This window comes from Thunnus maccoyii, chromosome 4, assembly GCF_910596095.1.
Source record: "Thunnus maccoyii chromosome 4, fThuMac1.1, whole genome shotgun sequence".
Classification (NCBI taxonomy): domain Eukaryota; kingdom Metazoa; phylum Chordata; class Actinopteri; order Scombriformes; family Scombridae; genus Thunnus; species Thunnus maccoyii.
In genome coordinates, this window is record NC_056536.1 from 22,018,415 (window position 1) to 22,031,463 (window position 13,049).

At 39.5% G+C, this 13,049-nt stretch overlaps 1 protein-coding gene across 2 annotated transcripts; it reads right to left on the minus strand.

The window, feature by feature from the left end:
• Positions 1-65: 65 nt before the first annotated feature.
• Positions 66-9,640, minus strand: LOC121896155. Of its 2 annotated transcripts, XM_042409865.1 has the most exons (18): positions 9,087-9,640; positions 8,849-8,864; positions 8,624-8,725; positions 7,310-7,389; positions 7,136-7,210; positions 6,941-7,043; positions 6,661-6,714; positions 6,112-6,251; positions 5,933-6,001; positions 5,770-5,836; positions 3,361-3,545; positions 3,226-3,273; positions 3,088-3,133; positions 2,837-2,988; positions 2,665-2,736; positions 2,512-2,563; positions 2,265-2,372; positions 66-2,066 (listed from the first exon to the last, which is right to left on the minus strand). In XM_042409865.1, the coding sequence occupies exons 1-18, from the start codon at positions 9,204-9,206 to the stop codon at positions 1,099-1,101; spliced, it is 2,457 nt and encodes an 818-aa protein (XP_042265799.1). In that variant the 5' UTR covers positions 9,207-9,640; the 3' UTR covers positions 66-1,098. The 2 variants fall into 2 exon arrangements, with proteins under 2 accessions (XP_042265799.1, XP_042265800.1); XM_042409866.1 differs by lacking the exon at positions 6,661-6,714.
• Positions 9,641-13,049: the final 3,409 nt, after the last annotated feature.

The following is a 13,049-nucleotide window of genomic DNA, read 5'->3' on the forward strand; positions in this document are numbered from 1 at the left end:
GGTTAGTTTCTTGTCAACAAAATCAGTCATCAGGAATAATTTTCTTTATCAAAATTCATTCATTTATTATTTACTTTAAGCACATATATCATAATGCCAACAGTGTTCTGCCAGTATTGCAATACTGTTCATTAACTAAAACATGAAACATCAAGTCTGGAGACAGTTCAGACACTTAACATATTCTTCAAAGTCGTCAAATTTGTGTCCGGCTCCAGTTTAAAGTTGCTTTGCATAACATCAACCGTTACATGGGATTCGTGCAATATAATAAGATAAGGGAAAGTACCCAATCATCATTTTCTTGCTTTTCGGCTCTGAGATTTTGAACCTCCATATTTGCCGTTGACAATATTTGAATAATACTGGCTCTCTTGTTCTCTGTCTTGTAAATACCTTCAGCTAAGACATATTTTTACTATGATACAGCTACCGCTCAGGTACATTTGCTAAATTAAGATGTGCAGTATGCCTGAGGGGGGAAAAAAATAACACTGATTGATTTATAAATTGCTTTTGAATATAAGAGGTAGTATATTTACTGATGGATGAACATGTGAAAAGCTGAGGTGAAATTATCATTCATAAATGAAACATTTCATTCATCAGTCATTTCATCATTTCACTTTAACACTGGAAATCCTTGGATGGCCTCAACTTTTGGCTCAACATCAAAATCCTATGCAAATTTGTGAGTTCCTGTAAACAACAGTCAGACAGCTTGTCCCCTGTGCTGTTACAACACCTTCCAACATTAAATGCTCTCATGAAGAAAGTGAGGCATCATTTGCAACTATATTTTCATGGCAGTTAGCATATTTACAGAGATAAGGCAGGTGTTCGCTGTGGCTTCAGTCACGAAAGCAGCATAAAGAGCCTCTGTTGGCAGATAAATGCAGCAGACAGGACGGAGTATTTACTTTATTAATATGCAAAATGAGCAGCGGCATTTTTGACATGATCGTGTCAAGTAATGAATAGTTCTTACTGAGTTATTGGCTCTGAGGTGCTCACAGTAGAGCACCAGTTCTCATGTCTCATGTATCGTGTTTCCAGGAGAACAAAAGTCTGTCCTCGTCAGACACGTGAAATTTGAGATTAAAGTTGTTCTTCTCTCCCTGGTGACCCGTGGAGAGGCTCATGCTCTTGTATAGTTTCTGGCTTTGCCAGTTTGGCTGCCAGAGGAAACTTGAGCCTGCACTGTGTGTTTTCTGACATCATTTTCTGTGACTGTATGACACTCAGCCCTTGCATTTTCTTTCCTTGCACCTGAGGCAGCAATGCCTGGAGTCTGTGGGCTAGCTGCCGTGCCAGCAAGACTGACAGCACTTTCGACAGGAGTCTAGGCCAACAGTGCCACCTTAACTCACCAGTTTTTGTCTGTCTTCTCACCCCTCCCAGCTCTTGTAATAAACCCCTGAAATCCTGAGGTAAGCAGTACCGAGGGACACCTCTGAAGGCCTTTGGGATGTCCCTGCTGTGACCAAGGCCATGGAAGTAGACAAGGGCAACTCCTTGATCTTTGCACTCCTGAAGCGCCCCCTCCAGGCAGGCCAGAGCTGCTGTAAACACTGGCGTAATCACTGTAGAGGGTTTGTTCTGAGTGTACTGGTCTTCATCATCATCACATAATTGAACACAATCTTTTTTTCCTTTTTTGCATTTTCCCAGTCTTCTTCCATTCAGTTTCGAATCCTCTTCCACTTCTTCTCTTATTTTTGTTTTGCTGTCATCTTCCATCGTTCTCTCATTCTTATCCATGTTTGCCCTCTCCTCCCTCCACTTCTCATAGGTCTTCTTGGCTTCAGGACTCCAGATAATCAACACTTTTCCTTGTGCTTTACGCATGGCCTCCCACTGCCCATAAAGCCAGGGAAGTGGGCCCAGATCTGCCACTCCAGTCCTGGCTCCAGCCTGCCTTTGTGAGCTTTGGGCACAAAGCGCCATGTGCACTGTGGCACTGAGCTCTCCCTGCAGGATGGAGGCCAGTGCGCACACAGCAGAGACATGTTCCGACTGCTCTGATGAGCCCACCAGCAACACAGGCTTCTGGATATACAGCCAACCTAGAGATATGGGGGAGAGGGTTGCCATCAGGCTAACACCAATCAAAGAAGCTAATTGAGGCAATACAATAGTGGGATTAAAGTGAATTGAAAGCTGAAGATGGAATATATGCAGGCACTCAAAGAGACAAACAATGATTATTCAAATAAAATGAAACAGTGCCTTGAACAAGAATTTAATGAGTCAACTGAACTAACCTGCAGCTCCATTCTTAGTAAGACGGTGGATGAAAATTCCAAGTAATGCAACAAAAACCACAAAGGTCAAAGCTGCAACTGCATATATGCCATATCTGTTGTGCTTGTCTGTAGAAACAAAGAAAAGGCGGTGGCTCTGTTTACTTTGGAGGAGACGTGTGCACTGATGCATGCCTGCATGAACTGATAAACAAAAGTGCATGTGTTGGTATAATTGTACTCGTGTGTGTATCGTGACTATACTCACAATCTGGGCACAGAATTCTTGCTCCATGACGTGCAGGATCTGACTGCCACACCTGCAGAAATTGTACAAATAAGAAGAGAGTAAAAACTAATGCACAGTGTCCAAAATACTTTCTCAACCTTGTATGATGTTATATTATGACATGAACCTTACCTGCACACATGGATTCTCTGGAGTAGAGTGAAGAGCCACATTTAGTCTTGTCTTGTCAGTAGTATTCCCTTCCTGTAAAAATGTACAAGAGTAACAAACTGTTGTAACATTCAAATTTAACAAATGACCAGTTCTTTCTGTCTCTCCAATTCATTGTGTCTCATATACTTACCATTCTTACTGAGTGGACCTGAGCTGTGGGTGTACATCCCCTGTCATTAAGAACACAGAGTTGAGCTGAGAATGTTGCTGGGACAGAAGATGTGAGATACACAAACACGCTCCACTGACCCAGTTCAATGTAAACCTCCCATGAAGACATATCTGTGAGGGAGAATGAGGGAGGGAAAGAGAGTGAGAGGTTCAGACTTATCACACCCGTAAGAAAAATAAACACAAAACCTGAAATTCTGTTTGACTCACCAGCCTCGAAGGGGCACTCGATGTGATGACTGCCTTTTAGAGAAAACTGTAAAGATGAAACAATGTAAGTCTCAGACTAAATGGTAGGCAATTGGACATATACATATTTCCATGCAGACACATCTGGCTTACTCTCACCTGCACACACATCTGAGGGTGTTTGTCCACTGCAGATGTGTCATATGTCTGTTGGGGAGACACAAGGGATGTTTGATTATTTGTTCAAATTAGGAATCATATCACCAATACCACCAAAAGTCCTGCCAAACTTACCATGGTTGATCCACCATTGTCCTTCCCCTCCAGCGTGGAGTTGAGTACAGGTGTGCAGAGGTGTTCGTATTGTTTCCAGCAGAGGGAGGCAGAGATATCCAGGTCGCTGGCTAGACACTTTGTGTGCCAAGTAAAACTTGACTCGTACCGTGTGATGTCAGAGGAGTTCCAAACATCTTGGACATCTGTTGAGGCATGGCAATGCAGATATTTACAATACTATGACTATAACATGCCTGACTTTGGTTTATCCAGGGATGCAGTTGCAGAAAACCTACCAAATATTAATATACCGACATAAATAATAGTATATTAATCTATCATAGCAAACAGTATAAAACTGATACACAATGCTACATGAAGATAAAGGTTTTTAAAATGTCATTTCCCTAAAAGTAGATGCAGATAGTTTTGGTTTATTTTGTTTATGTGTTTTGGGATATAAATCTCTGACACTTCACCCTACATTGCAGTACAATGAAGGTGAATGGAATTTAAAATTTGCACTTCAAAGCACTACAAAATACCCTGTGTTTGTTTGGTAGTAGTTCCAGTAAAAGGGAAAGGAAGTAGATCAATTGAGAACCATACACAATGAGGTCTGTGGATTATCCTAAGTAGCCATGATATGATTCTGACATGTTTCTGGAAAGACAAGTTGCTGTTGAATTTTTATTTTATTTTTTTTTACTGTTGTAAGCACCACAAAGTTCCCTTCACCTGTATATCTCACAACTTAGGGATGCATTAAAACCAAAACTATCTGTATTGTTAGATGCCACTGGCTGTGGATAAATATGCATTTTTGTAATTTGTGTGAACTGACCTTTTATGCAAATAAGAAGTGATTTTTAAAATGAAAGATTGTCGCAGAGAAATTGTCTCAAAAAAACTGATGGTGGCGTATTATTTAAATATTGGTGCTTTTTACCAATTCCACTATGCACTCTGTGGAGCTGTGTTCCTTATGCCTTTCTGGAAATGTAGCAATGTGAAAAGAGACTATAGTTTGTACACAATGTTATAGATTTTGTACAGTGTAAAACCTATAAGATTGTGCACTTCTACAAAAGCTGTTTATGTATAGTGAGCCCTGTGATCAGCAGAGCAGCTTTGAGGCATTACAATGTACCTCATTTTGGGGAAATTTCTTCCCAAAGTTGTTAAACCAGCTTAATGAGTCGCATCTAAAAAGCTCTTGATTCAAGGTTTGGGTCACTGCTAACTTACAAAGCCCTTAATGGTCAGGCACCATCATATCTTGAAGAGCTCATAGTACCGTATTATCCCACTAGAACACTGCGCTCCCAGTATGCAGGCTTACTGGTGGTTCCTACAGTCTTTAAAAGTAGATTGGGAGGCAGAGCCTTCAGCTTTCAGGCTCCTCTCTTGTGGAACCATCTTCCAGATTCGGTCCGGGGTGCAGACACCCTCTCTATGTTTAAGAGTAGGCTTAAAACTTTCCTTTTTGATAAAGCTTATAGTTAGGGCCGACCAGGCTCGCCTTGGATCAGCCCTTAGTTATGCTGCTATAGGCCCAGACTGCTGGGGGACTTCCCATGATGCACTGAGCTCCTCTCTCCTCCTCCTCCTCTCCATCTGTATGCATTCATGTAACATCAATGCATGTCACTAACTTTGCTTCTTCCCCTTTTTTTGTGCTTTCTCATCTCGCATGAAACCCTGGGTTCCAGGCCGAGCCTTCACGGTCCTTCGCAGTCCTGTTGGCATCCTTCCCTGGCAATTGCTACATATTGTTATCATTATGATTGTTGTTATTCTGTCTCCCACCCCCTCCTCCTCCTTTCCCTCTTTCTTTCTCTCTCTCAACCCAACCGGTCAAAGCAGATGGCCACCCGCCAAGAGCTGGGTTCTGCTTGACGTTTCTACCCTGCTCTATGTGAAAAGTGCCCTGAGATAACTTTTGTTGTGATTTGGCACTTTATAAATAAAAATTGATTGACTGCAATAAAAAGGTCAAAAATGTTTCCTGTAACGCCTCAAACACAACATCAGAGGATGTGGCCAGAATCGTCATCAGGCCTGTTGGGAGGATTGGAATAACATCCCTCACTGCCAAATCCTACATTAGATTAGATATAGAAATACCTCTAGGTCACAGACTGCGACTGTATTTTGTGTTAGAAATGAAAACAGAAAGAAATTACATAGTATGATAACACCCAAGATGTACAATGTGATTTTTTAGTTTTCTGCTCTTGTCAGAGACTGTAAGATGCCACTCAGATGAAGGGGAACACCCCTGATTTGTATTTCTGAGTCATAACACAGATAAACTCAGTTGCCAATTACAAAGTGGCAAAATAACAAAAATTCCCTCTAAAATGAGCTGTTCCCCCAGAACATGTGTTCAATCTGACTCTGACATAAATCATCCGTCACGCTCACCTGTGAAGCTTCCATTTGTAAATGGGCACTTTGTACGTCGCCGGGCATCTGTGTGAGTGTAATATGACTGTGAATACAAAATAAGACATGTACAGGCATGAAAAATAGTCTGCTGCAACAAAATAAGCGATTTTATATCCAGTGTCTTTGGAACTGAATGTACCTGCACGCACAGACAGGGCAGAAGATGAGGGATGTTAAGAAGAGCTGATCGAGATTGAGTCGGATCAATCTGAAAAGAAATATACAAATACATCACAGAAAAATCTTACGTACTTTCTTTTTTTGCGTACAAACAAAAGCGGATATATGCAGATAAATAAATGTGCCATTGATACTTACAGTAATAAGTGCGCCATGCCCGATACATATATGTGTTTTGTAACACCATCTGGTGTTCACTTTTTTGTCTCCAGGTTCCACAGTTACATTGATGGATTTAGACAACTGATTCACAGACAGTTGAAAGTCTGGCATGGGATCTAAGTCACAAACACAAAAAATATACATGATACATGATATGAGCACTGATGCTGACAAGCCCAATATACATACAGGTGACACATTTACGTAAAAACCTGAATGAGTGGGTTCAGAAACATTAAATGCAGATGCTTCCATACAGGTGGGAGGTGTTTTCCTGGCAAAGTTTGGGTCCACTTGTCTCCCTTAAAAGTCACTATAAATCTATATAAAGTTCATCTGAGGGATCGCATTTCTATCCATGTGGAAGTGGTTTATTCTAGGATAACAATGCCCATATTCACAGGGCACAAGAAGTCAGTGAATGTGAAAAATAATTTGATATGCTAGGGCCTTCACAGTCACCAAATCTGACCCTAAAAAGGACACATATGGAATATTTTGGACCGATTTGTTAGACGGGAATACCTTTTGGAAAAGCAGTGTTTGCTCCCTCCAGTAGAGTTCGGATACTTGTAGAATCTATGCAAAGGTGTATTACATTACTAAGTTACTATTCTTTTAATGTGTCACCCATTGAAGAACAGGATATATCACAGAGGACTCTTGCATAGAATGAGGGAGAATGTATGAAAAAGACAAAGGGCCAGCAGACAAAAGGAGGATCACATGTGACAGAAAGGAGAGATGAAACCAAAGAGGTAAGACATGAGGCCTGGTGCCAGAAATCCTAAATACACTACAGTACCTGGCACTGTGTAATTGACACTGTAGCTCTCGGATGTTGTGTTGTAAGACACAGTGACTGTACTTCTTGCAGAAGTGCTGATACAGTCGTGTACCAGCTCCCACTGAAAGAAGACAAAAAATACAGCATCATCATCATATTTATTTACATAAACCCATCAATCTTAAGAGTCTAAAAAAGGGAAATTAATCTTACCAGGGCAAAAGTAGTATTGCTATGTTGCAACAGCTTTGAGGCGTTCCCCTTACATCTGACTTGATTTTTGTTAGACTAAAAAAAGAGAGAGGATACCATTGTGTTAACATTATGAACTGTGACATTTTAAACATATATACAGTTTTAGAAAGGCGCAAAGAGAACAAGTCCAACCTTTTTTTCTCTTTTCCTTGTAGGCATTATAATCTCAATACTTTGTGACTGAATTTCAATCTTCGGGGTCTTATTGAAGTCTGGAAGAATATAAGACAGAAATGCAAAAATGACAGCTTCAGAAATGATGAAATGTATGAAAGACAGTGTTTACAAGACAGTGGTGGAAAGTAACTATAATGAGGTTATTGTATTCTGCAGTTTTATACCTCTGCTTCACTACATTTCAAAGGGAAATATACTTTTTACTCCATTAAATTTATTTAACATCTATAGTTACTAGTTACTTTTCAGATTAGGAATGTGCATTAAAAACATATGATAAAATACACTATATTGTTGAAGATTAAAACAGTGGTTTCCAACCTTTTTGGGTTGTGATCCTGTACAAAAAAACAAACAGTGTCTATTTGGGCCCCTTGTCACATCTCAGATGTTAGCAGTTCCACTAAAGAGACATTTTCCCTTTAATCTACACAAATCACAGAAAAGTCCAAATAATGAATACAAGTTTGTGTTGTAGAACTTTGTTTTTACTTTTTTCCTACTCCATCAATCATCTCACAACACCCCAGTTTTATTCTGTGACACTTTGAGGGGGGGCCGAGCCATAGGTTGAGAACCACTGGATAGAACCACCTAACTGTTCACAAACTGCTTATGGTAACTGTGTATAAAAACTAGCTCAACCTCAACCAACTACAGTAGTAAAATGATGCTCAAGCATTGATGCAGAATTAAAGATCCCATCTTCCAAACATGTTTGAAGGCATATAAAAACACTCTGCTTTGACTAAAAATTTGTGTCTGATATGTTTGTTTTTTTTCACACAAAAACATTCTCTTACTTCCTTAAAATGACTTCTCTCTCAATGAAACATCCAGAGTTTATGGATATGTAAATATTGTTAATTTCAGAAGTGTAACTGCTGGATACAAGATGTCTCCTTCTTCACTGAAAAGTCCATTTTCAGTGTCTGGAGGCTTCAAGTTTCCATTTCACACATACGAGTTTCATATTAAACCACAATTGATCCAAAAATTGTTATGAAGTCATAAATCGTGCCTGTAAGCACACGCCTTAAAGTCTGATTTTAGGTGAGCACAGAGAAACTTTCCACTTTCAGCAGATGAATGTGAAAACAGCCTTCTGTACAGTGAAATTCAAACATTAAACTACAGACACAAGAAGAATTTTTAGACATTAGCTTAAGGGTATAGGCACTTTTATTCAGGTAAAGGATCTGAATAATTCTTAACCACTGGTACAAGATGGCAAAAAAACACCTTGCAGGATATGGTTTGACTCCGTACCTTCAGCCTTTATCCAGACATGGACAGTGACACACTCAGAGTAACACTCTCCTTGAAGCACCTTTGTGGTCAGTTTCACAGGGCTCTTCCCCTCTACATAATCTGTCCAGACAGAGATAGTCATTAGTAAAGCAAGGGGATACCACATGTAGTCACTGAAATGATGCAAGGACATTCAATTAGATACAGATACCTTGAGAAAACTTGAATCAATTAAAAACTTACCACTTTGATTTCTTATCTAAAGTGAGGTCAAGAGAAAGAATAATAATGTCACCACAAATGTACACAAAAGCATTTGTAAAACAGCCTATGAATGAACCACCATATTTTAAAAGAAAAAAAAAATCAGTGTTTTTATTTTGGATATAATTTATCTGATCCCCCTCCCTCAACCCCAGTTAATACAACCGGACACCCCCATCTATGCTCATACTTGTAGTAACAGCTGTCCTAAACTCACCTGACATGTTGTTTTACCGTCCAGCAGCATTGGAGACACCACGACGGCAATAAATGCTAGTGCGGTGCCAAGACGCATCATAGCCATGAAAAACGTATTGAAATTAGGAAATGTTCGCATAATTTAAAAAAAAAACAACACATTTGTGTCCTCACGAAGACTTATTTCTTTCGCTGGTCCCCCGTGTTAAGATGCCGAGGTGCGGCGTCGGAGCACCGTGCAGTCCACGCTCCGCATGAAGACTGCTTGAGGGGGCCAGGGAGTGGGTTGCCATCACCTCAAGCAGCTTTCTTGCGTAAGTTCCCAAAGGTGTGGCTTAATGACCAAATATGAGGGCGTTTAAAAGAAAGACACTTGAATATGAATAATCTCTGCCACCTCAGCACCGCCTCTTAGCAGGCGGGAGAGACAAGACAAGACCGGCAGCTCTGATATCAAGATTATCTTTACATTAAGGTCACATTCGTTTCAAAGTCCATCCTAACAGGAAACAATACTCATAATACGCCCACTGGGAAGTGTGGAGTTCGTGTGCCATACTTATAAATAGGATTTACTCTAAATGGCATCTCTTCACCCACTTCTGTTTACATCAAACACTTTCTGCTGCCAGGAAGTGATTGCAGGGCTCTAAAGGTCTTGGTCACACACACACATACACACACACACACACACACCGTTGCAATTCCTGTAAAGTTGTAAAGTTATAAAAAGTGTTTCTGTTTTCATCTTTTATTGTTTGTAACATACAAAGTGGATTTTATGTGGCTTTTTTAGCACCAGTCAACAGACCTTTCAAATAAACGTGAAATCAGATCACTACAAAGTGATTTAAATTAGTTACAAATAAAAAAAATATGTTTGCATAAGTAGCCTATTACCCCCCCCCCCTTTAACCATTACATACTGTACATATCAATTTGATCCGTTTTGACATTTTAAAGCAATACACAAATACCCTAAATGACATCATTTCATCCCTCATTTCCCCTAATTACCTACACAGGGTCACAAAGTGCTGACAGTGTCGCAGCATCTGCACCTGCACTCTTCCTGCTCTCCGAAAGATAAATGAAGGATTAATCACACGTTTGTTAACAACTGATAATGTATTTATGAATGCCAAATACATTTGTGGTTCAAAATTTGGTATAGAGACTAATTATGAGGGGGATACTTGACCTGGTCCATACTGTGAAGTGTCAGAATATGAACAGTATGTAAGACACAACTAAATCATCAGTCACATAATTAGCTAAAGGGAGATCATCTGTATGTAGACGAGAGGTTTCAGTGGCTTACAGTGTTTCTGTTTCTGGGACAGGTTCCAGCTTTGGTGAATATCATATCAAAACCTGTACCATATGGACAAAAGAACACTACAAGCAACTCTGAAGAAGGTAATTGAAAAGCACCATTCAGGGGATGGATCCAAGAAAATTTCCAAGAAAAGAAAATGTCCTGAATATCCCTTTAAGAAGAGTTAAATCAATTAGAGACTGTGAATACAACAGCAGTTGCCCAGATTGCAGTTTTATGGGAGAGTAGTAAAGAGGGTCACATAGGAGGAACAGGAAACATATGGGAGACTCTGAAATTAGTTGGAAAAAGGTTTTCTGATCTGATGAGCCAGACATCAACATACAATCCCCATTGTGAAGCATGGCGGCGGCAGCATCGTGTTGTGGGGATACTTCTGTCCAGCAAAATACAAGGAAATCCTGGGGTAAAAATCGGATGCAGTCAGCAAGAAAATTAAGACTTAGCAGTAGTTTTGTTTTCCAACAAGGCCAACACGCCCAAGGAAAAAGCCATTGCTACCCAGGCATTGCTTAAAAATAGCAATATTAATGTCCTGGGGTGGTAATTCCAATAAAAACTGGCAGAGCTTGAGCTGTTTTCCAAAGAAGAATGAAGATATCACAATATCCAGATGCACAGAGCTGATAAGAGACCTGTGACATACTCAAGGCTGTAAGTGCTTCCAAAGGTGGATTTAGTAATATTTTGTATTCTATATTTTGAGTAAATTAGATTACTTTGTAGAGATCTGCTTTCTTTTTGACAGTAAATTATCTTTTTATCTGTCGGCCAGTGTCAAAAAGCCATAGTTAAGCTATTTTGATTTAAATGTTGTAAAAGAATAAAACATGAAAACTTCTAAGGGAAGTGAACACTTTATTATAGGCGCTGTACACTGAATTTACATTTCTTAATGTTATGAGTAAGTTGGGTAGTTCAAGTTTCAACTTTATACTCTGCTACGTATCTAAGGAACCTACTTTTGACTCTGTTACACTTATCTGACACAGATACATACTGAGTGAATACAAAAAGTACAACTCCTGCACATTTTTTAATCACACACATGCTTTTAGTCATAGACCTTCATAGACACCTAAATGTCTTTTTTATTTTGTTTGCCTTGAATGCTTTCATGTGTCTTTCATTATTGTTGTGTGTTACCACAATTTTCTGGTTTGTGGGTTATTTCATCCATTAAATAACAAGTTTATTGTAACTGCACTAAACTCACACTGATAACCCTTGTGTTTGTTTGTGTAAGTGTGTTTACAGATGTAGGTTACAGCAGATGTGGTTGTTACAGTTACACCGGAAAGCTAATTGAAGTCTTCTGCAGAAAAAAACAGGTCTCCAAAACACCATAAAGTCACCCCATGTGTTAAATGTGTTCTGTCGAAACCGCTGGCTGATGCTTATCATATTTTTCCACTCACATTTCTGAGCACATCTCATGGCAGGAAACTAGGCGCCATTTGCTCAGAAGGGTGTGATTATGCTTGCAAATTTGAGGACATAGATGCTGTGGTAAGTGGGAGTTCCACTTGGGTGGGGAATCTTTACCATGTGTAGAAAGATTGATCAAAAAAACTCTAGTTTCTGGGGAGGAAATTCAAATGAGGTATTAATTGATATCATCGTCATCATAGCCAAATGAGCTCAAATTATGACTGATCTTTTAAACAGTCAGTCAATTTATGGTAAATGTAGCTTTAAAGGAGTGTAAAATGTGATACAATGTAAGGTATTAAACTTGAAAAAGCACTGACATGGTTGGTGCCCTTTTTTTTAGGCCCTTGACCCTGTTTTGTATGACTTCTTCTATTTTACAAGGTTTTCAAATGAATTTCAAAATCAGTAGCAATCCATGGCCACATCTGGGCATTTAGAATCTGGACAAGGTATATTAATGAGACCTGGTACTCATGGTGTTTTTGAAAATGTTGACCAACCAGTGGAACCGGTGTACAGTGAGTATGCACTTTATGTACCTTAAAAAACTGCTCAGGGCGGAAAACCCGCAGGACCAGTGTAAGGAACTTGTGGTAAAGCCCCGACTGTAACTGTACATTAACTGCACCACCTTCACAGAGAAGTGATCCACTAACACAGGATAGTCTGTCTTAAAACAATAGTCAGATGCCCATATGGACATTCAAACATTTTTTTCTTGCTGTAATCATTCCTCCTGTTCATACTGACCATTAGACAATTTCCTCCAATGTTAGTTATGGAGGACAAAATCTACAGTCCTCGTTTTGATCACAAATGTATTTTAACGTTTATCTGAGTGGATATCTTTCACAGTTAGTCTCTAGACAGTGTTTTCATCTTCAGCTCCAAGTGGGAATTTAGTGTTAAAAAGACAATAACTTTAGAAGATATTAAATTTATTTGACTATTTTGGACAGCTTGGGCTTCATATTAGCTTCAAGTAAACTCACACAGAAGGAATCTATGGGGTTTGTCCCTCATCACATTAAATGTGCATTAGGAATGGACAGGAGGAATGAAGGCAGCAAGAAAAATGCGTCAATGTTAATTTGGACACCTGACTATTGTTTTAGGTCAGACTTGGAAATGAATGAGTGTTTTCAGCTTGGTAAACATCAGAACTGAGCACAAGCCAAGATATGATCAGTGTTCAAGCTGTCAGATGTT

Coding starts and splice junctions, on each gene's coding strand:
- LOC121896155 (XM_042409865.1), bottom strand. CDS start 9,206: ATGCGAACATTTCCTAATTTCAATACGTTTTTCATGGCTATGATGCGT. Junction 3,546..5,769: donor TACAAATGGAAGCTTCACAG/GTGAGCGTGACG, acceptor ATGCCTCAACAG/ATGTCCAAGATGTTTGGAAC. Junction 2,564..2,664: donor CAGAGAATCCATGTGTGCAG/GTAAGGTTCATG, acceptor CAATTTCTGCAG/GTGTGGCAGTCAGATCCTGC.